Source organism: Arachis stenosperma, chromosome 10 (genome assembly GCF_014773155.1).
Source record: "Arachis stenosperma cultivar V10309 chromosome 10, arast.V10309.gnm1.PFL2, whole genome shotgun sequence".
In the NCBI taxonomy this organism is placed as follows: domain Eukaryota; kingdom Viridiplantae; phylum Streptophyta; class Magnoliopsida; order Fabales; family Fabaceae; genus Arachis; species Arachis stenosperma.
The window spans coordinates 3,503,989-3,522,026 of NC_080386.1; the positions used below are offsets into that span (position 1 = coordinate 3,503,989).

The 18,038-nt window shown below is 33.5% G+C and overlaps 3 protein-coding genes across 3 annotated transcripts; 2 read left to right on the forward strand and 1 right to left on the reverse strand.

Annotated features, from left to right (window-relative positions):
* Window positions 1-7,323: 7,323 nt before the first annotated feature.
* Window positions 7,324-11,534, reverse strand: LOC130956173 (sphingosine kinase 1-like). The gene is made up of 10 exons (XM_057883215.1): window positions 11,116-11,534; window positions 10,875-10,997; window positions 10,683-10,783; window positions 9,891-9,963; window positions 9,432-9,518; window positions 9,260-9,337; window positions 8,992-9,062; window positions 7,997-8,293; window positions 7,775-7,897; window positions 7,324-7,672 (listed from the first exon to the last, which is right to left on the reverse strand). The coding sequence occupies exons 1-10, from the start codon at window positions 11,447-11,449 to the stop codon at window positions 7,481-7,483; spliced, it is 1,479 nt and encodes a 492-aa protein (XP_057739198.1). The 5' UTR covers window positions 11,450-11,534; the 3' UTR covers window positions 7,324-7,480.
* A 449-nt stretch (window positions 11,535-11,983) lies between these two features.
* LOC130955557 (calmodulin-binding protein 60 C-like) lies at window positions 11,984-16,669 on the forward strand. Its single transcript, XM_057882445.1, has 8 exons — window positions 11,984-12,409; window positions 12,914-12,989; window positions 13,484-13,542; window positions 13,616-14,109; window positions 14,188-14,348; window positions 14,465-14,668; window positions 15,138-15,378; window positions 15,530-16,669. Exons 1-8 carry the CDS (start codon window positions 12,309-12,311, stop codon window positions 16,060-16,062), a joined length of 1,869 nt encoding a protein of 622 aa, XP_057738428.1. The 5' UTR covers window positions 11,984-12,308; the 3' UTR covers window positions 16,063-16,669.
* Window positions 16,670-17,021: 352 nt separating this feature from the next.
* LOC130954341 (F-box protein At1g61340-like) lies at window positions 17,022-17,781 on the forward strand. Its single transcript, XM_057881081.1, has 3 exons — window positions 17,022-17,268; window positions 17,383-17,457; window positions 17,548-17,781. The coding sequence occupies exons 1-3, from the start codon at window positions 17,122-17,124 to the stop codon at window positions 17,734-17,736; spliced, it is 411 nt and encodes a 136-aa protein (XP_057737064.1). The 5' UTR covers window positions 17,022-17,121; the 3' UTR covers window positions 17,737-17,781.
* Window positions 17,782-18,038: the final 257 nt, after the last annotated feature.

Here is an 18,038-nt window from a genome sequence, read left to right on the forward strand (position 1 = left end):
CTCCAATATTTTAAACTTTTATCGATGATAACAATATAAATTTCATTAATGAAACACATTATTATATATATAATTGGTTTTAAAGATAACAAAATAAAGCAAAACAGGGCAGCAGGACACCAAAATGTCACTACCAAAGTAGGACTATAATTAATAGAATATAATTTTGATACACTAATGGTATAAAGTATTTTATATAATTGTGTAATTATATTTTTTATGATTATTTAAATAATTAATGTAAAATATAATTATTTTTAATTAAATATATACTTATAAAATTATTTTATATTAATAGATTATTAAAATTAAATTTTAATTAATAAAAAAGAAAAAAGTAAATAATTCTTAACCAGCCAACTTTAAATAATTATAATTAATAATCATTAATTTTGTACTTTTTAAAAATAAAATTTAAATAATCACTAATTAATAATAATTAATTAATATAAAATATAATTTAAAAATATTTGTTGGTTTGTTATTGGTTAGACTTCTGTTACTTACCGAACGAGATTGATAAAAAAATTATCATATCTCTAGTAGTTTGGATATTTATAGTTACTACAAAGTATAATTTACATATAAGTTTAAGAAAACAAATCGATATTTTCTTTAGCCTAAATAAGTTACTATAGCTATTACAGTATATAAGGTTGTAAAGCTCCAATTAATTTGATTATTAAAGTTAAATTGGCAAGAATAATATCCGCACTTTCGAATAACTGTACTATATTTATTTTTAGTCTGCAAATAATCCAAACCCACCACGACATAGTAGATCATATCCTTGAAACTTAGAAATAAGGAACCAGCCTTTAGATTTGATTCTGAATAATAAGGCATGGCATTTTAAGATTTTTTATTAGAACAAATTTATGAGACATCTATAGTTGTTATCCCTTTAATTTTATCATATATATCCGTACCAGCCATTATACATGTATCGCCGTAGGGACCAAAAACATTACATTATACAACAATAATTGTCTATCTACGATATTAAACTATATTATCATTTTTATTGCTGTATATACTAATTGGAAACATGTAACCAACCCTAGCTAGCTAGCCACTATAATTGCATGTCATATATATATATATATTAATCAATATTGTACACTAAAATCAATTATTAATATAAATATACATTAAAATATAAAATATATATTAAAATTAAAATAATAATATATATATTTATATATAATGACTAATTTTAGTGACTGATTTTAGTATATGAATAGTATTTTGAATATTAATATATAGGAAAAATTCCACTCCCTTCTCCTGTGAGATGTTAAAATGACACTCCCCTCCCCTCTATTTTATAAATGTACATTCCCCTCCCTTCTAACTTTTAAAAAACCTCATCTTTAATCCATTTTAAACTTTTTGTGTTAACTTTATTTTTTAAGAAAAATAAATTATTTTTTAAAAAAATATCCATTAACAAAATTTTATTTTTTTCATTAAATTTTACTTACTAAAATACCTTTTAATAAATTATTTTTTATTGATTGAATTGTATTTTTATTAAAATACTTTTAAAAAAATTAATAATTAAATTATTTTTTTCTAAGATATCTATCCTTCAATAATTTTTTAATTATTAAATTATGATTTTACCAAAATTTTTATGAACAATTACTTTTATATTTTACTATTAATTTTTTGATATCAATATATATTATTTTAACATTAAATAAAAAAATTTTACCACTGTTAATATATATAACAATTAATATATATGATATTGAAAATAATCTTACTAAAATTTTTATTAATGTTAAAATAATATATATAGATATCAAAAAATTATAGTAAAATATAAAAAAAATCGTTAACGAAAATTTGGTAAAATTATAATTTAATAATAAAAAAATTATTGAAGGATATTTTAGGAAAAAAATAATATAATTATTAAATTTTTTAAAAAATACAATTTAATCAATAAAAAATATTTTATTAAAAAATATTTTAGTAAAAAAATATAATAATAAAAAATAAAATTTTTGTTAATGAGTATTTTTTTAAAAAATAATTTATTTTTTCTTAAAAAATGGATAAAGTTAACATTAGTTAACACAAAAAGTTTAAAATAGATTAAAGAGGAGATTTTTTAAAAGTTAGAAGGGAGGAGAATGTATATTTATAAAATAGAGGGGAGGAGAGTATCATTTTAACATCTTACAGGGGAAGGGAGTGAAATTTTCCCTAATATATATGACCATAGCGCTTTGGAAAAATATGCACTATATAAAGTGGGTCTTCCAATCAAATTATTCGTGCATTCAATTTGAAAATTATTACTAGAGCAAATCAAGTATTCTTAATCGCGGAAGATATGAAGCAGGACAAGAAAGATCTTAGATTTTTGGTCCGATGATATATGCCTATGAGGAACACTACATATGATGACAAACACGTTGGTTGCCACAAAAGAGATAAGCGAACCAATGTCGTCCACATCTAAAACATGTTGCTAGCAACAATGTTGTTTTCCTAGAAATCTGCCACCTTGTTATTGTTGCTAGAAGATACTAGATTAATTCAAGGCCTCAAGTGTCACTTTGAATCATATATATAGAGTTTGATGTGAAAAAACAAGGGTAGCAGATTGGATGTTATCATTGATCCTTTAATCTATCCAAAACTTTTTTTAGAGGAGTTTATTTCTACCCAAATTCCGCTCCATGTAAATTTTTTAAAATGAAAATCCAACAATTGGCACTTGTGAACGTGTTATTGTTTTATGGTGTAAATTCAAGTGAAGTTGACTTCATGTGAAATTGATATCTGAGAGTAGTTAGATAAACATTTAGTCAAATCAGTCAAATTATCTAATGACTTTCAGGTATCAACTTTACGTGAAGTCGGCTACTTCCACCTTGTTTTATATACATAGTGTGTGAGAAAAAAAGTTTCACCAAACTTTTATCCATATAAATAATCATTCAAAAACTAAAATTTGATTAGATAACTATATATAAAGAGTTTCACATTATCGATATGCATATTTTTCACAATCATTCATGTGATGAATAATGTGAGTAAAACTTATTTTTACTTATGTGATAATTTATAATTAAATATATGTGTAAATTTTTTTTACAGAAAATATAATATATATCTAAAAATTCCATTCAATTCATTGTTACGTACTAAATACATAGTTGTCTACTTAGCTTGTCCCTACGAATATATGTTTTATTGTTATCAATCCTTCAGTGTTCAGTGCATATTTTATAATGCAAGCCACTTTTTCAACGCTCATAATTTCTTGGTTCAACGCTTTGGAGTTTGAATAGTCCACAAAGGGAGGCCATACCCTAACTTTGTTCTTGTCGACTCGAACACTAAGCTTTTAGTTTTACCCTAAGATTACATTGGTTAACATTCAAGTCTACTGAATTTTTGACATTTCATGGTGAGTAAATTAATCAGTATATACATACATTATTATAGGAATCTTTCAATATTATATTTTTATTTACAAAGTCCAAATCTAAAATCAATCTTAGTGTTAGATAATGACGAAACGTCTTTTTATTCGATCCTTCGTTCTCTCTTCATATTTAAAACGATGAAGTTTAGGCCCGGTCATTCAACAAGTTAAAGTTGCATGAATATTTGAATAAATTATAGGTGTGTACTCATACAAAGAATAATCACGCACGAGACAACCATAAATGTATATGCGAATATGATGAATATGGATATATAGGGACCACTTGATCTTTATTTTTCCGCTATGTAATAAAAGAACCAACATCATTTAAAATATAAAAAATTAGTAAAATAAAAAATTAATTATAATTAATTTTATAATTTTCATAAAATGTGTGTTCTATTATCTAAATTGGCGTAATAAAACACACACAATTTTGCTAGGTAAATAATAGAAATTGTGAACAATAAATTATAGAGAAAAGGATAAATTAATCCCTGACCTTTTAACCTGCGGACATTTTCGTCCCTGACCATTGGAAAATACATTTAAATCCCTGATGTCCCTGAAAATCAGACGGATCAATCCCTCCGTCAGACCCGCCGGAAAAGGCTGATCTGGCTCCCCCTCTACTTACCTGGCTCAACGGCGTTCCCACGTGGCACGTTAGTGGAATGAAACTTTTGAAAATGGGACACATAAGTCCCTCTTACTCAAAACGACGTCGTTTTGAGTGCTGCCCTAATCCTAAAATTTGTTTGGGTCATTCCTTCATGGTGGTGGCTAGTGGTGAAGAGAAGAGTTGTTCAGATTTCAACAATGATTACGAAGGGAGCATCATCAACTTAAAAAAGAAGCGTTAGTGGACATCATCACACCTCACAGATAACAGAGATCATAATCACAAGCTTCTTCCGCCATAAGTCTTAGATCCTTTGCTTCAGTTCTCATCTCCATGGCTCCTTGAGAAATATATCCATCTCTATCTTCCATTCCTTTTTCTTTTATCCTTTAACACACATCATCACCCATGGCGGGTGGGAGGCTCTTCAGCTCTGCCTTCTCCAACACCAACAACAGTAACATTGTTCTTCTTCATCAGAACCAATCTTCCCAGCCGCTTCCTCCTCCGTCTCTCTTCCTATCTTCATCACTTCCTTTTCTCGGTCCGTAATTTTCTTCCCGTCGTTGACCTTTTCTTCTTCTTTTTTTTTCCTTGTACTTGTTATTGCTTGTTGTTCTGTAATGGCTCTGATGATGTGATCAAAGTTTGTCACATTGAATCATTAATCTAAGCTAGCTAGCTAGCTATTTAATCCACTACAACAAGAATTTTTAAAATATTATATTTTTATATTCATCAAAAAAGCACACTCACCAAAGATTTGATTGGTTCAATTTTATTATCCAATTAATTGAATTGTTTAAACGAGCCATCAGGTTCTTGATCCATGATGAACTTCGAAGATGTTCCAGGAGGGAAGGGGTGTAAAAATGGGTAGTTCTTCCGGACATACGACCCGGCGGAGGAGGACGGGGAGGAGAGCATGGAGGAGTACTTGACGCAGCCGGCGGAGAAGAAGCGGCGGCTATCGGCGGAGCAAGTTGAGTTCCTAGAGGAACGACCCAAATTAATTTTAGGATTAAAGCAGCACTTAAAACGACGTCGTTTTAAGTGAGAGAAATTTATGTGTCCCGTTTTCAAAAATTCTATTCCACTAACGTGTCACGTGAGAACGCCGTTGAACCAGGTAAGTAGAGGGGGTGCCAGGTCAGCCTTTTTCGACGAGTCTGACGGTGGGTTATAGGCGGAGAGATTGATCCGTCTGATTTTCAGGAACGTCAGGGATTTAAATGTCCGCGGATTAAAAGGTCAGGGACTAATTTATCATTTTCTCTAAATTATATCTTAGATCCACTAAATATAAATAAATGTAATTAATTTAAAATTTAAATTTTAAAATTAAAATTAACTTTTCTTTTTTTGTTATTCAGAAAAGCCGTTGTTCTGTTATTTCTCAAACACCAAATATGATTATAGTGATTCATTGTTTTTAATGTTTCATTGGCTGTGCTACTTGCTGCCACGCAGGTTGCTAGCTATAACCATCATGCTTTGATTATTATATTGATTGATTACAGTAATTTGCGGATAATTTCTTCCATTAATTTCCGCTAAGGTACGTATTTTGGTAGGTATTTTAGATGCTAGATATATATACATATATATACTACCCGCCCCTACATGGCTACATGCCATATTAATGATACTATATAGAGTATGCATATACTATTAGCATGTACGCTAAGTATGTAACATAATTTCACATTGAAGCCGGTAATATTATGATGGAACGACCCCATGCTTCATTGTTGACTAGTACTCGACAGTTGGAAGTTTTGAATATTATACGTAACAAAGGGAGCTAATTAATTGAAGGGAGAAATTTAGGTGAAGTCGAGTTTATGTGAAGTTAATATCTGAGAGCCGTTAGATGATTTGACTGATATGACTAAATTTTCATCAAATGACTTTCAGGTATCAACTTCACGCGGAAGTCGACTTCATCTGAATTTTCACCTTAATTGAAATTAAAATATTTACAAGTGGTAGCGTGTGGTTAGTGGGTCGTTAACACACAATTTTAAAAGACATGTTGATACACAAATTGACACAAATTATATGTATTTAGTGTATCTCTAATAAATTGAGACACAAAATTAATATTGAGACACTAATTATTTTGACAATTTTACCTTCCCTTCTTCTCTCCATTTTAACTTCCGTCTCTTCTCTCTTCATGACCAACCAAGTAGAATCTCTTCTCCCCTCCCTTCTTCTCCCCATTTGAATTTTTGTTTCCCTCCTCTTACTGAAGTGTTTTGCTATTACTATTGCTACTGCCTCACTTTCTCCTCATACTCTCCATTGGGTCTCTATCTTCTTCCTTTTTTCAAATCTACAGATCTGCGACTTGTGTCCTCTATCATTGACCTATCGTGCCTCCATCTATATCTCTGTTCATCCTTCTATTTGTCTATTTCTGGATTTTTTTTTCTAAAATAAAGTTTTATTTTTTCTTTGTTTTCTATTATTAATCTGTGCTATTTTTAGAAAAAAAATTATAATCTGAATACTATAAACAATTCTTTTCTGTTGACTTCTATGCTGTTGAAATATCTCACCTTCTAATTAATTTTTTAATTTGATATTCCATTCGTTCATAAACGTTTCAATAATTTAAAATTGACACAAGAAATTTAAAATGAGAATTATGCCAATTAATTACTTGCTGTTTAATGAGAAAGATATGTATTAAATTTGTTGTTAATATTATTAGACTTTTGTCATCTGAATTTTTTTTATGAATAGAGATGGAAGAAAAAAATCAGTGTAGTGGTTGAAAAAATATAGATAGTAGTAATAGTGGTAAAAGAAAATAATGTGGATATTATTGACTTTTTAAACTTCGATGCATTTTAGATGTTCTTTGCCAAATATAAAACATGTATACATGTATTTTGTGTCTATGTCTATATCTGTATAATTCATGTTTCTGTGTCCATGTCTTATGCTATACACTAAACGGAATTTTAAACACTTCTAATATACAGTGTATTTTTGAACTAGAGGCACGGTGTTTCTGACTTCTAAGTTCTAATTTGCACCTATTTTTGCCATGGCAGAATGAGTAACTTTAAGAACATTTTTTGTATATATCTTTTATTTTTTTTTTATCTTCTCTCAATTCTTAACGATAGCATACCAAAAGAACATTGTTTCAGTTTACCCACTTCTCACGAAAAAAAAAGTTGGTTGAAAAATCTCCAACATTTTTGTTTTTGTTCAATATATACTACTATGAATTCTGTGGTGCAAAGGAAAATTGGCAAAATTGTATTCATTCCAATATATATGGAGCTGTACAGGACACACAATCCAATCTGTACAACTAGGCATATACAACTTGAAGCCATATATGCCTGGAATCGTATGTAATGGACCAATGAATACTTAAATCAAAGTGTACATCAAATAGGCGTGAAAAGTGTAGCCAAACCTTGATCCACTGTTATCTCAAGTTTATCATAAGCCATCAAACCTTTTTGATCACACTTGTAAGTCCCTTTACCCCTAGCCAAAACCTCACCATCTGAATCTATTATACCCTCCTTCTCTGGCTTCTTGGTTCGTGGACCAGGCTCCAACACAAAAGCCTTGACCTGCAAATTGTTGCAGGATAGTATATTAAAAAATTGCAGAGTTCAATGTGAGTATATATATTACCGAAAAAATGGTAAATTGAAACATATTGGTGGTAAAACCTTTAAGTATGTGACATATGGAGATTTTACATGGCCTCCCTTATTCAATTCTGTCATCATTGCCAACAAAGGTAACCTTGGGCAATCCTTGACTATGATCAAGTCTAGATAACCATCAGAGAACTGCATTCGCCAAAAGACTTGTCAGCAATGGTTTTGCAACTACGGGAAACTTTAAGTGTAAAACAAAATACCTAGTTGCTTAAAACACACAAAACTGACCTTTGCCTCGGGTGCTGCCATTGTATCTTCAGCTCCCCATGGTACATTGTGAAGCCAGACAGAAACAAAGGGCCCATTTATAGCTCTCCAATTTAGATGTTCCAAGTTTATATCGGATCCCTGATAACCAAGCTTTTGTAATTGTGTGTTTTCTGCTTCACTTGGATCTCTGTTGCTGCCTTCACTGGTGGATTGCCCAGGGTAACTACTTGGCTCTCCGTGCTCTTCAAATCCAGGTGCAGGCACAAAAGAAACACGTCCGGTGTAGTGCCTCAAATTGAGAAATCGACAGATAGCCTGAAGCGAACCATAATGACCAACTTAGTCTTTAATTGCTTATGTCAAATTAATTGCAGTACAACTAATACACCAATGCAATTCAAAACAACAAGATGCAAATTCAGAAACGCATAGTTATGTCAAATTTTATGCTTGGGTTGTCCACTTTAGATTGCAAAAACAAATTGAGGTCAGAACCACTCTTCAAAATACAACTGAACCAGATGAGGAATTTAAATATAAGAAAACTTTGCTAAAGGAAGGTAAGTTTCCTAATATCAAAGCCATGATGTAATTCCTTTTCCCTTTATATTTTGGATGATTATGGTTACCATAGAAAAGATGTAAGTGGACAGTAACAGCAGAAGACTGAAAAGAAACAATAACAAAATTAAAGAGGGCTTTTATCAAAATAAATAAATAAATAAATAAAAACAGCAGAAGAAATAAAAGAATATATCAATAAACTGGATTAGCAATTTAGCATTAATGTGTGTTGCAACTAGTTATATCTGATTCTATTGTTACAAAGCAAAAGCGTTTTTTCTCTGAAGAAGGTAGTTTAAGGCATTCTAAAAGTCATAAACAACTTTAGATTATAACCCAAAACTAAAGTGGATGAGTTACAATTGATATTACATGCAAGCATTTCAACAAGAGAAGAGCTTCCTAAATGGACATATCATCACATTAATTATCATATATGGCTTACTAACATAAAAATCTAGGCGAGCACTTCCCATCCACCTATACTTTTCGGACTCAATATCAATATCTGCAATCAGACCTGAAATATAACAATGTCTTTAATTAATATAACCATAATAGAGAATATTTTAGAGTGAACATCATGGCCCCAACTATATTCAGAAATGACAGAGAAAAGTTAACAAAGAAAATCATAACAACAAACTATTTGGCTGGATGTTCAGCAATTCTGCTACCACTTCATAAGCATATTCAATAAATGGTGAGAGTAATTACCCCATGCAAGCATCAGCACACTGAAAAATCTGGTTTCCCCTTGTCTGATGGTAGCCACATCAAGTGATCGTTTATGGCCTGTCATTATTAAGATATTCTTATCATAATAGCAAGGAATAAAAATATATTGGCCAAGTTTTGACATGTTGAAACGACTTAAATAGATTGGAACCTCGTATGATGGCAAGAACCGCATTAGCTACTTTACAAGGATAACCAACAGAATCGAGAAGAGATTTTGCCATGCCATTTCCAGTCCCTTCAAAAAGCATGGCACAACTTATTAGCTTTGCGTAACTAACTTTGTGTGATTGATGATGCACTCAAATATTAAAATTAAAAAGAGAGAGAGAGAGCGAGAGAGAAAGCAGGACTGCAGGAGGGAAAAAAAAATACAAACAACAACAACAATAAAACCTTATCCCACTAGGTGGGATCGGTTACATGAATCAAACGACGCCATTAAACTCTATCATGTATTGTTTACATGTAGATTTTTTTAACAGCATTTAGCAAATACTACTAGCCCCCTATCACACCATTCTCACTAACAATCAGTCCAAAGTAGATTTATGTCTGACTCCCACCCATGCCCAAATACAAGCAAAGTAATAAATTCTACTTAGCCCACCTGCAGGAACTACTCCAATGGGTATCTTTATTGCAGTTTGCCAGTCCTCTCTTTCCAGCAGTCCATTTACAACCTACTAAAATGTACTGTCTATGTAAGATTAGGAAATCAATATGGACAGACAATATGTCATAAATGAACTAGTGAGTCGCTGCACTAATATATAATGCACAGGTTAAAATGCAAATTTAGAAGCTAAGCCACATAGGTTTCAGTTTTTCATGATTTCCACTCAAAGACCAGTAGGCATTCCTAACTCAACGGGTAGCCGGCCAAAAGCCTCTGCTCCCAAAATTCTGAGACTATTCAATTTCACATCAATAGTGCTAAGTTCAAAACTTCACTAAATACTTTTCAATTAATCCATGAGCGTGATCCACGATAACAGTACAACATTAGCAAACATATTGGATGAATACATCAGTAAAGGTGTTGTCCTGTCAATTCTTACACATAAAGTACATGTATATATGCATGAAGCAGAGAAAATAGATGATTTCCTAGCAGCGTAACAAACCATTTTGCATTATAAACATCAAGGGAATAACAGAGTTATCACCGTTACATACACAGAGTTGTGAAGGTTTGCAGAATTAGAGGATGACAAGAATCAATAAAGCAGAGAGAAGGAAAGTTAGAGAATGAGAGAAAAGAAAAATGAGTATTGAATCTGAAAATGCATCATGAATCAGACTGAAACAGAAATTCAGTTATAACCTAACTTCATATACCATCTTGATCCTTCACAGGAGTAATTCACATCTACAGAGTACTAATGGCAATGAAACTAACCTCAACGAGAATTCCATCTCCACTAACGCAGACAATCCCATCGTACTGGGAAAGATCGAGCGAACGAGCAAGTTCCTTTGCATGGAGCTGATGTTGAGTCTCTGAGGAAATACAAGATGATCAAAACTACATGAACAAAATAAAGAGAAAGAAAAATAAATAAGTGAAACATGGTTGAAGAAAAGAGAGGACCTTGGACAGTAAGTTCGATCTGAGCGTCTGAAAGAAGAGGTGACACCTTCTTCCAAAATACCTTCTTAGCAGATTTCTTCCCGCCAAAAGGGTTAACCAAAACAAATAGCCTCTTCGGTCGACCTGCATGAACATAAATACATAATCATATACATTAATACATATATTCTGATATTCATACTAATATTGTAGGATTAAGCTTAATAAATAAGAGAATTAGGATAAGGTATTAGCTTTTTACCGAGAGATTCAATGTATTCCCGAAGCTTCTGGCACCACAGGACGTGCGATTCGTTGGAGGATGGCTGGAAAACGACGTCGCGTCTGACGAAGCTGCCAGCAGAAGTTGTGCTGCAGCAGCCGGCACGGACCTCCTGGATGGTTCTGAGCGTGATGTTAGGGCCATTGGCGACGAATGAGAGGACATCCTTCTCGAGGTGAAGGCTTCGTTGGAGCCCCTCCGACCACCACAGCCTACCGTCGGGGAGAAGAGCGAGCGGCGTGACGACTCCTTTGACGGTTACGCGGTCCGAAACTATGGGGTGGAGGTGCGGCTGGTGATCGGATTGGTCCATCTCGGAAATGGAGATTTCGAGAGAGGAAAGAGATGGATTCGATGGCTCACAAAACACAAGGACCGATTGTCATTTTGTGCCCTCTTTCTTGACACATCTGCCACCTCAGCATTCCAAACCCCCTCTTTTCACGGAAGCCACCTCACCATTCAGCACTCATTCTTTGACGTTGACCCATCCCTTTGGGCTTTTTGTCTTTCTAGAAGTTGGGCCGAGGCCCAAGGATGGATGTTCTTGAAAGTCAACAGAAATCAACAAAATGTTTTATCAGAAAAGGAAGAAAGAAGAAGCGAGAGTGTGAACGTGAGGCCAACGTGGCAAAGATTCTTAATCCAACGGCTAACAGCTCAAGATCTACTTAAGCCGCAAGATCGAAGCCCCCACCGACAGCTAACTAGTAACTACCGCTCCCAGATTCGCAAACCGTTAAAGCATCAGTCACACCGTTACTCAAAAAGAAACTAAAAAAGGATACAAGGTCTTTTCATTTTCTTTTCTTTTCTTTTTTTGTTTCTCTTATCCTCTCTCTGTTTGGTTCGTGCGACAAAGTGAAAAGTGACGGATTGAGAAAAAAAAAAAAAACACACTAACGAAGTGGGAGAGAAAATTCGCAGACTCCTTCGGCGAAATTTCAGAGATTCTGAACTCTTTTCCTTTTGTGTAGATTTTCATCTTTGTTCAAGCTTTCTACTTTTCTATCCACTACACGCGAACCCTCTCCCCTTTTAAAACCGATTCCGCCACAAAATTTTGCTAGCAAACACTGCATATTTGTTTGAGCTGAAGAGATTACAATTCGATTTACTGTTTAACTGTGAGCTAGCAAGCAGACAAGGGAGGTTCAGCTGAGAAGGTAACAATGCAAACGACGTACTTGGAGAGATCAAGGGAGAAGCGAAGTTTGGATTCAACCTCCGCTGATGAAGATGAACCTCAAAAGAAGAGGCCTGCGTTGGCCAGGTCATTTTTTCACGTCCCTCATTTTTTTTTTCTTGCGGAAAAACAAAATAAAAGAAAGAGATTTTATGCTCGAACCTATTAAGCATTTTAGCTGAAAAGAGAAGGATACTAAATGATAAATGGAAATGACAAATTATGTGATGTCACTTTATCTGATTCTAGATGCTATTCGTTTATTAACCTTTACCTCAAAGCAAACTATCTTTACTAGACTCTGTAACTGTGAATCTTTGGATGTATATGTATGAATGCTTTTATTAAAAGTATTAATGGTATTAAGGTGTGGTATTAAATACAGGATTCAGGCAAGTTATATAAAGGTTTTGCATGGTGACGGTAACAATTGGTAAATATGATTAAGGAAATCAAACTTGTGATTGACCCTACCAATTATGTGTAATTAGATACCTGCTATAGTTTACACTTAAAATGTTAATATTCACATGTGTAGGACTGTAGGTAGGTCTTAATCTTGTTCTTCATTTTGTTTACATCCATCTGCAGTGTAATTGTTGAAGCCCTGAAGGTGGACTGTCTGCAGAAACTTTGTTCATCACTGGAGCCTATCCTACGTAGAGTTGTAAGGAAATTTTGTTCATATTGTTTGATTTTCTAGACGTTTTCACTTTCACCTATTAACCATGGTCCATTAGGAAACCTTTTTGTCACTGTTTTAGTCCTTGGTTAGATGTCACTCTATGAGAGACAAAGTCAGATAGAGAACTAGAGATCTCATTCAAACATTAACTAGCTGAAAAGGTTAAAAACTTAAAACATTTATCTGTTTACTTTAGTACTTTAAGAGAGTTTTATTGAAATAAAATATTTATTTACTCATAAATGTGTTAGATCCTATTTGGTAAAAGTATGATATAATCATTCCTTTTGTTCTGCAGTATCTAGTGTTTTCCAATAGAATTCAATGGAAACAAGTCTGTGAATGATACTGACTATTGTAAATATATGCCACTTAGCATGAATGGTTTTTTTCCCCAGATGTATGTGCCACTTAAAAATGAATGATGTATGATCATTGATGTGTCCTATATCATATTCTTGCTTGTTGCTGAACAGGTTAGTGAAGAAGTGGAGCGTGCTTTAGCAAAACTAGGCACTGCCAAGCTTAGTGGGAGGTATATTTTTCTCTTTTGCTTTTCAAAACAGTTTTCTACAATGTGTTCGTCTAATACTCAGAGTAAAATACAGGACTTCTCCTAAGCAAATAGAAGGTCATGATGTTGGCAATTTACAATTACAATTCAAGACCAGGTTATCTCTTCCTCTCTTTACCGGTGGGAAAGTGGAGGGAGAGCAGGGCACAGCCATACATATTGTCCTGGTTGATGCAAGCACAGGCCATATTGTGACATCTGGTCCAGAGTCATGTGTAAAATTAGATGTTATTGTGCTTGAAGGGGATTTCAATAATGAGGATGATGATAATTGGAGTGAAGAAGAATTTGAGAGTCATGTTGTGAAAGAGCGAGAAGGAAAGAGACCTCTTTTGACTGGTGATCTGCAAGTGATACTGAAGGATGGTGTAGGTACATTGGGTGAGCTTACATTTACAGACAACTCTAGCTGGATAAGGAGTAGGAAGTTCAGGTTGGGGCTCAAAGTTTCCTCAGATTGTAATGAGGGAAAGCGTATTCGTGAAGCCAAAACAGAAGCTTTCACTGTTAAAGATCACCGGGGAGAATGTAAGTACATAGCCTTATTATTTAAAGTCTGTCTATCCTTCCCAGCCTTATTGTAACAGAACATCTGCTTTGTTACAGTATACAAGAAACACTATCCACCTGCCCTGAATGATGAGGTCTGGAGACTGGAGAAGATCGGCAAGGATGGGTCCTTTCACAAAAGGTTAAATAGAGCAGGAATATTTACTGTTGAAGATGTCCTAAGACTTGTGGTTAAAGACCCACAGAGGTTGCGAAATGTAAGAATGTAGACACCATTTCTCAAGGGGATTGAAGTTCAATCAAATTGTTTAACTTAGTGATTGAAATTTTTTCATTTATCTATGTTTTTCATAGGTTAACTTTCCTTATGTAGATTCTTGGGAGTGGCATGTCAAATAAAATGTGGGATGTCCTCATTGAACATGCAAAGACTTGTGTTCTCAGCGGAAAACTTTATGTGTACTATCCTGATGATGCAAGGAGTGTTGGTGTTGTTTTCAATAACATCTACGAGTTGAGTGGCTTAATAGCCAATGATCAATACTACTCGGCTGATTCTCTCTCTGATAGTCAAAAAGTAAGTAAATCTGCACAGTAAGTTTTGCATTCATGTCATATTTGGACAATACTGTTGGATACTTGGAATTAAGACATTTTTCCTTCATATATATATAATATGATTTTTCTTTCCATATAACTTCACATTATTTTTACAAGTAATTTTTCATCTGAAAATGTCCAACTCTTAATTGAATAACCAGGCTATTCAATGTTTTAACAAAGAATTCCTTGACTGCTGGTCAATTTTTGCTTAGTTTTCTTTGATCTTCGAGTTTTTATGGGAGCAAGCCATTGGGCTAGTTTAAACTCACTGTTCTTCTACAAAAAATGAAAAGAAAGTTTAAAACTTATTGCTCTTATATAGGGTATCCACTATTAAGAAATTGGCTTAATATAAATGTAATACCACTCACTATATTGTTTAAAGCATGGGACAAAAGAAAAGATGCTAGTTATGAATATATGGATGGTCTTTGTTCTCATAGGTATATGTGGACACATTGGTGAAGATGGCATATGAAAATTGGATGCATGTAATTGAGTATGATGGCAAGTCTCTCCTAAATTACAATCAGAAGACATCGGGCACTGCTCAACTTCAACATCTAATGGATTCCCATAATGATTCAAATTCAAACTTGCTTGATCACCAGACCTCCTTCCCAAATTTACCTGTTCCTGTACCTACAAGGCAACCTTCGATGGATCCAGGAGTAACATTTGCAGGTATATTGTTCTAAGTAATACAGTGCCATATTTAGCAAGAGTAACCAAATATTTTTGCACTTTTTTAATCATCTAGATGTTTGTCCCTAAAAGAATGTTCGCATGAGTATTTATTGGCTTCTGATTAACTATGTTTAAATTACGTGTGCAGGTTATCATGATAGTGCAGCTACTAGATTCTCAATGCAACCGCAGAATGCTAATCTTAATTCTTCAATGCAGTACGATAAGACAATGTTCCCACTACCAGACCAGATGATGAGTGCTTCACACCATGCTCAACTTCCAAGAAATGGTCCAACACAAATAGACACTCCTGGCTTACACACTAATGGCATTTCTAATCCTAGTTATAGAGGATGTGAAGATTACTTTCCAGCGGAGGAGATTAGAAGCAGAAGTCACGAGATGCTAGAGAATGAAGATATGCAGCATCTGCTACGCATTTTTAATATGGGTGGCCAACCCCGCACTCCCTTAAATGCCGAAGATGGATACCCTTATTTATCTAACTACATGCCTACAGACTCCATGAGCTACAACTTTGACAATGGGCAGAACCGTTCGTCAGGAAAGGCCGTTGTGGGCTGGCTAAAGCTTAAGGCAGCTTTGAGATGGGGCATTTTTATTCGGAAGAAGGCAGCCGAGAGGCGGGCTCAGCTCGTTGAGTTGGATGACCTCTAGAATACAAAACTGGTACACTCATGAACAACAGCTTTTCTGGTGATAGCATCAAATGCTCCTTTGCTGAGCTTCAGAAATGCTATGATGCTGAAGTTTTACAGGATAAGCAAGGATATGAGAATTACTCAGCCTCAGCTGCCACTGTTACTTCACAAACAGTTGATGCCAACAACCTCTGCCTGCATCTGTTTTACTTGTGAATTCTGATGCTTTTCAACTGTACATTCCTGGTGCACATTGTGAAGATTTGATTCTCTACCTGATTAGACACAACTCTGCAGCCGCTTGGAATTGCCGGTGTAGGTGTGGAATCTCGGAAAACTGCGCGGTCATTCTTAAAATTTAGCAGGTTGTAATGAATTTCGTATTGTAGGTTGCATGAGATTCAACCTGACTTGTCTGTTTTATGTGATTGTTTTTATGACACAATAATCATGTCATAATCAATACTTTGTAGATTTGGCCGGTTATTTACTTGTTTGCTTATGAATGTGACAGTACATATATGATATATGTATGCCTTATCAGGAGCTTGTACTCTAGTGATATCCAGAATGTGACAAAGATATTTTAGCCTTTTAGGCATTTATTTTAGACTTATATGTGACATGGTTTTTTAAGTTTAGGATAAGGATAAGATCTAAGGATATTTAAAAAAAATTACAAAACAATAATTTTTTTAGAATTTTTTTAAATATAAAATTCTTTTTGCTAACACTTTCCAGTTTCCACTAATATTTTTATCACACTAATTTAGGCTTGTTTAGCATTCAATTCTTAAATCAATTAGGCAGCTTTTATCAATTTGGTTTCAATTATAATTTTGATTTCGATTTCTGGACCGGTTTCGTTCACTCAATCTTTGAAAAGATACCAAATTTTCTCTTATATCTAGAAGCATAAATAGAAATGACCTTAAATATTGGATCTCTCAATAGAAATAGGTTTTGTTCGTGGTCTTTTCCATGATGTTTCCTCAATTTGTTGATCCGCTTGACAATCTTTTTAGGAAAAGTTGGAAAAAGAGAAGAAAGAAAAAACATTCTTAGTAAACACACTATGAGTAGTCCTTGCACTCTAACATTTAGAAGGAAGAGGGTTGTGGTTTCCAATAAGGTGCAAGTTCCATTGAAAAGAATGTGCAGTGATGAAATCACTCTCAAATTTGAGTGTTCTCCCCTTGAAGCTCTTCCCCTTGATATTTTGGTAACATTATTATCATTATTATTATGTAACTATTTTGGGTGGTTAATTTCAAGCTTATTTGTCAATGGGTTTTGTTAGCATTTTAATTATTGAAATGCATGTGGTGAATGGCAGATAAAGGTGGTATGTGGTGTGGAACATGAAGATTTGCATAGACTTTTCCATGTCTCCAAAACTATTAGAGAAGCGGTATGTATCAAGAGTAGTAAGTTAATAGCAATGATGTTATGTTATTCTAATTTTATAATTTTTTTAAAATTTATTTTACATATTTTGCAGGCTCTTGTTGCTAAGGACTTGCATTTTGAGTATAGTACGCCAAGGAATAATACATTTGCTCTTTACAACCCCTTTGATTTGGATGAAATTGAAGCTCCAAATAAACAATTGAAGAAATGTAAGTCAAGGTTGAGTGGTGGGAACTTATCATTGACATTGTTTCCATCAATGGACGAAGGAGATTATTGATGACTTGATGAGGATTGTAAATATAGATTAGATTATATTATATATTAGCACTTGCTCTATAGATTAGTTTATATGTATAAGTAGATGTTTCAGATCTAATAAAATGATATTGTTGACTTATTTTACTAGTTGAGAAATCTACACAAGGCATCTCTTTCATATTTCATAGGTTTGTAATAGTGTTGACAATAACTTTTAAAATATATAAAAGATATTTTGAGAATAATATAATTTTTTTTATTGGTAAGTTTGATAAACTACCTTCCTCTTGATCTTAGCTGCCAAGAAAAAGATCTCTTTTT

Bases quoted from the DNA above. Each gene is read 5' to 3' on its own strand.
- LOC130956173 (XM_057883215.1), bottom strand. From the start codon at position 11,449: ATGGACCAATCCGATCACCAGCCGCACCTCCACCCCATAGTTTCGGAC. The intron at 10,998-11,115 runs GTAAAAAGCTAA...ATGTTCATGCAG, and splicing joins GGAATACATTGAATCTCTCG to GTCGACCGAAGAGGCTATTT. The intron at 9,519-9,890 runs GTGGGCTAAGTA...TGCTTTTTGAAG, and splicing joins CATTGGAGTAGTTCCTGCAG to GGACTGGAAATGGCATGGCA.
- LOC130955557 (XM_057882445.1), top strand. From the start codon at position 12,309: ATGCAAACGACGTACTTGGAGAGATCAAGGGAGAAGCGAAGTTTGGAT. The intron at 12,410-12,913 runs GTCATTTTTTCA...ATCCATCTGCAG, and splicing joins AAGAGGCCTGCGTTGGCCAG to TGTAATTGTTGAAGCCCTGA. The intron at 12,990-13,483 runs GTAAGGAAATTT...GTTGCTGAACAG, and splicing joins AGCCTATCCTACGTAGAGTT to GTTAGTGAAGAAGTGGAGCG.
- LOC130954341 (XM_057881081.1), top strand. From the start codon at position 17,122: ATGAGTAGTCCTTGCACTCTAACATTTAGAAGGAAGAGGGTTGTGGTT. The intron at 17,269-17,382 runs GTAACATTATTA...GGTGAATGGCAG, and splicing joins CTCTTCCCCTTGATATTTTG to ATAAAGGTGGTATGTGGTGT. The intron at 17,458-17,547 runs GTATGTATCAAG...CATATTTTGCAG, and splicing joins CCAAAACTATTAGAGAAGCG to GCTCTTGTTGCTAAGGACTT.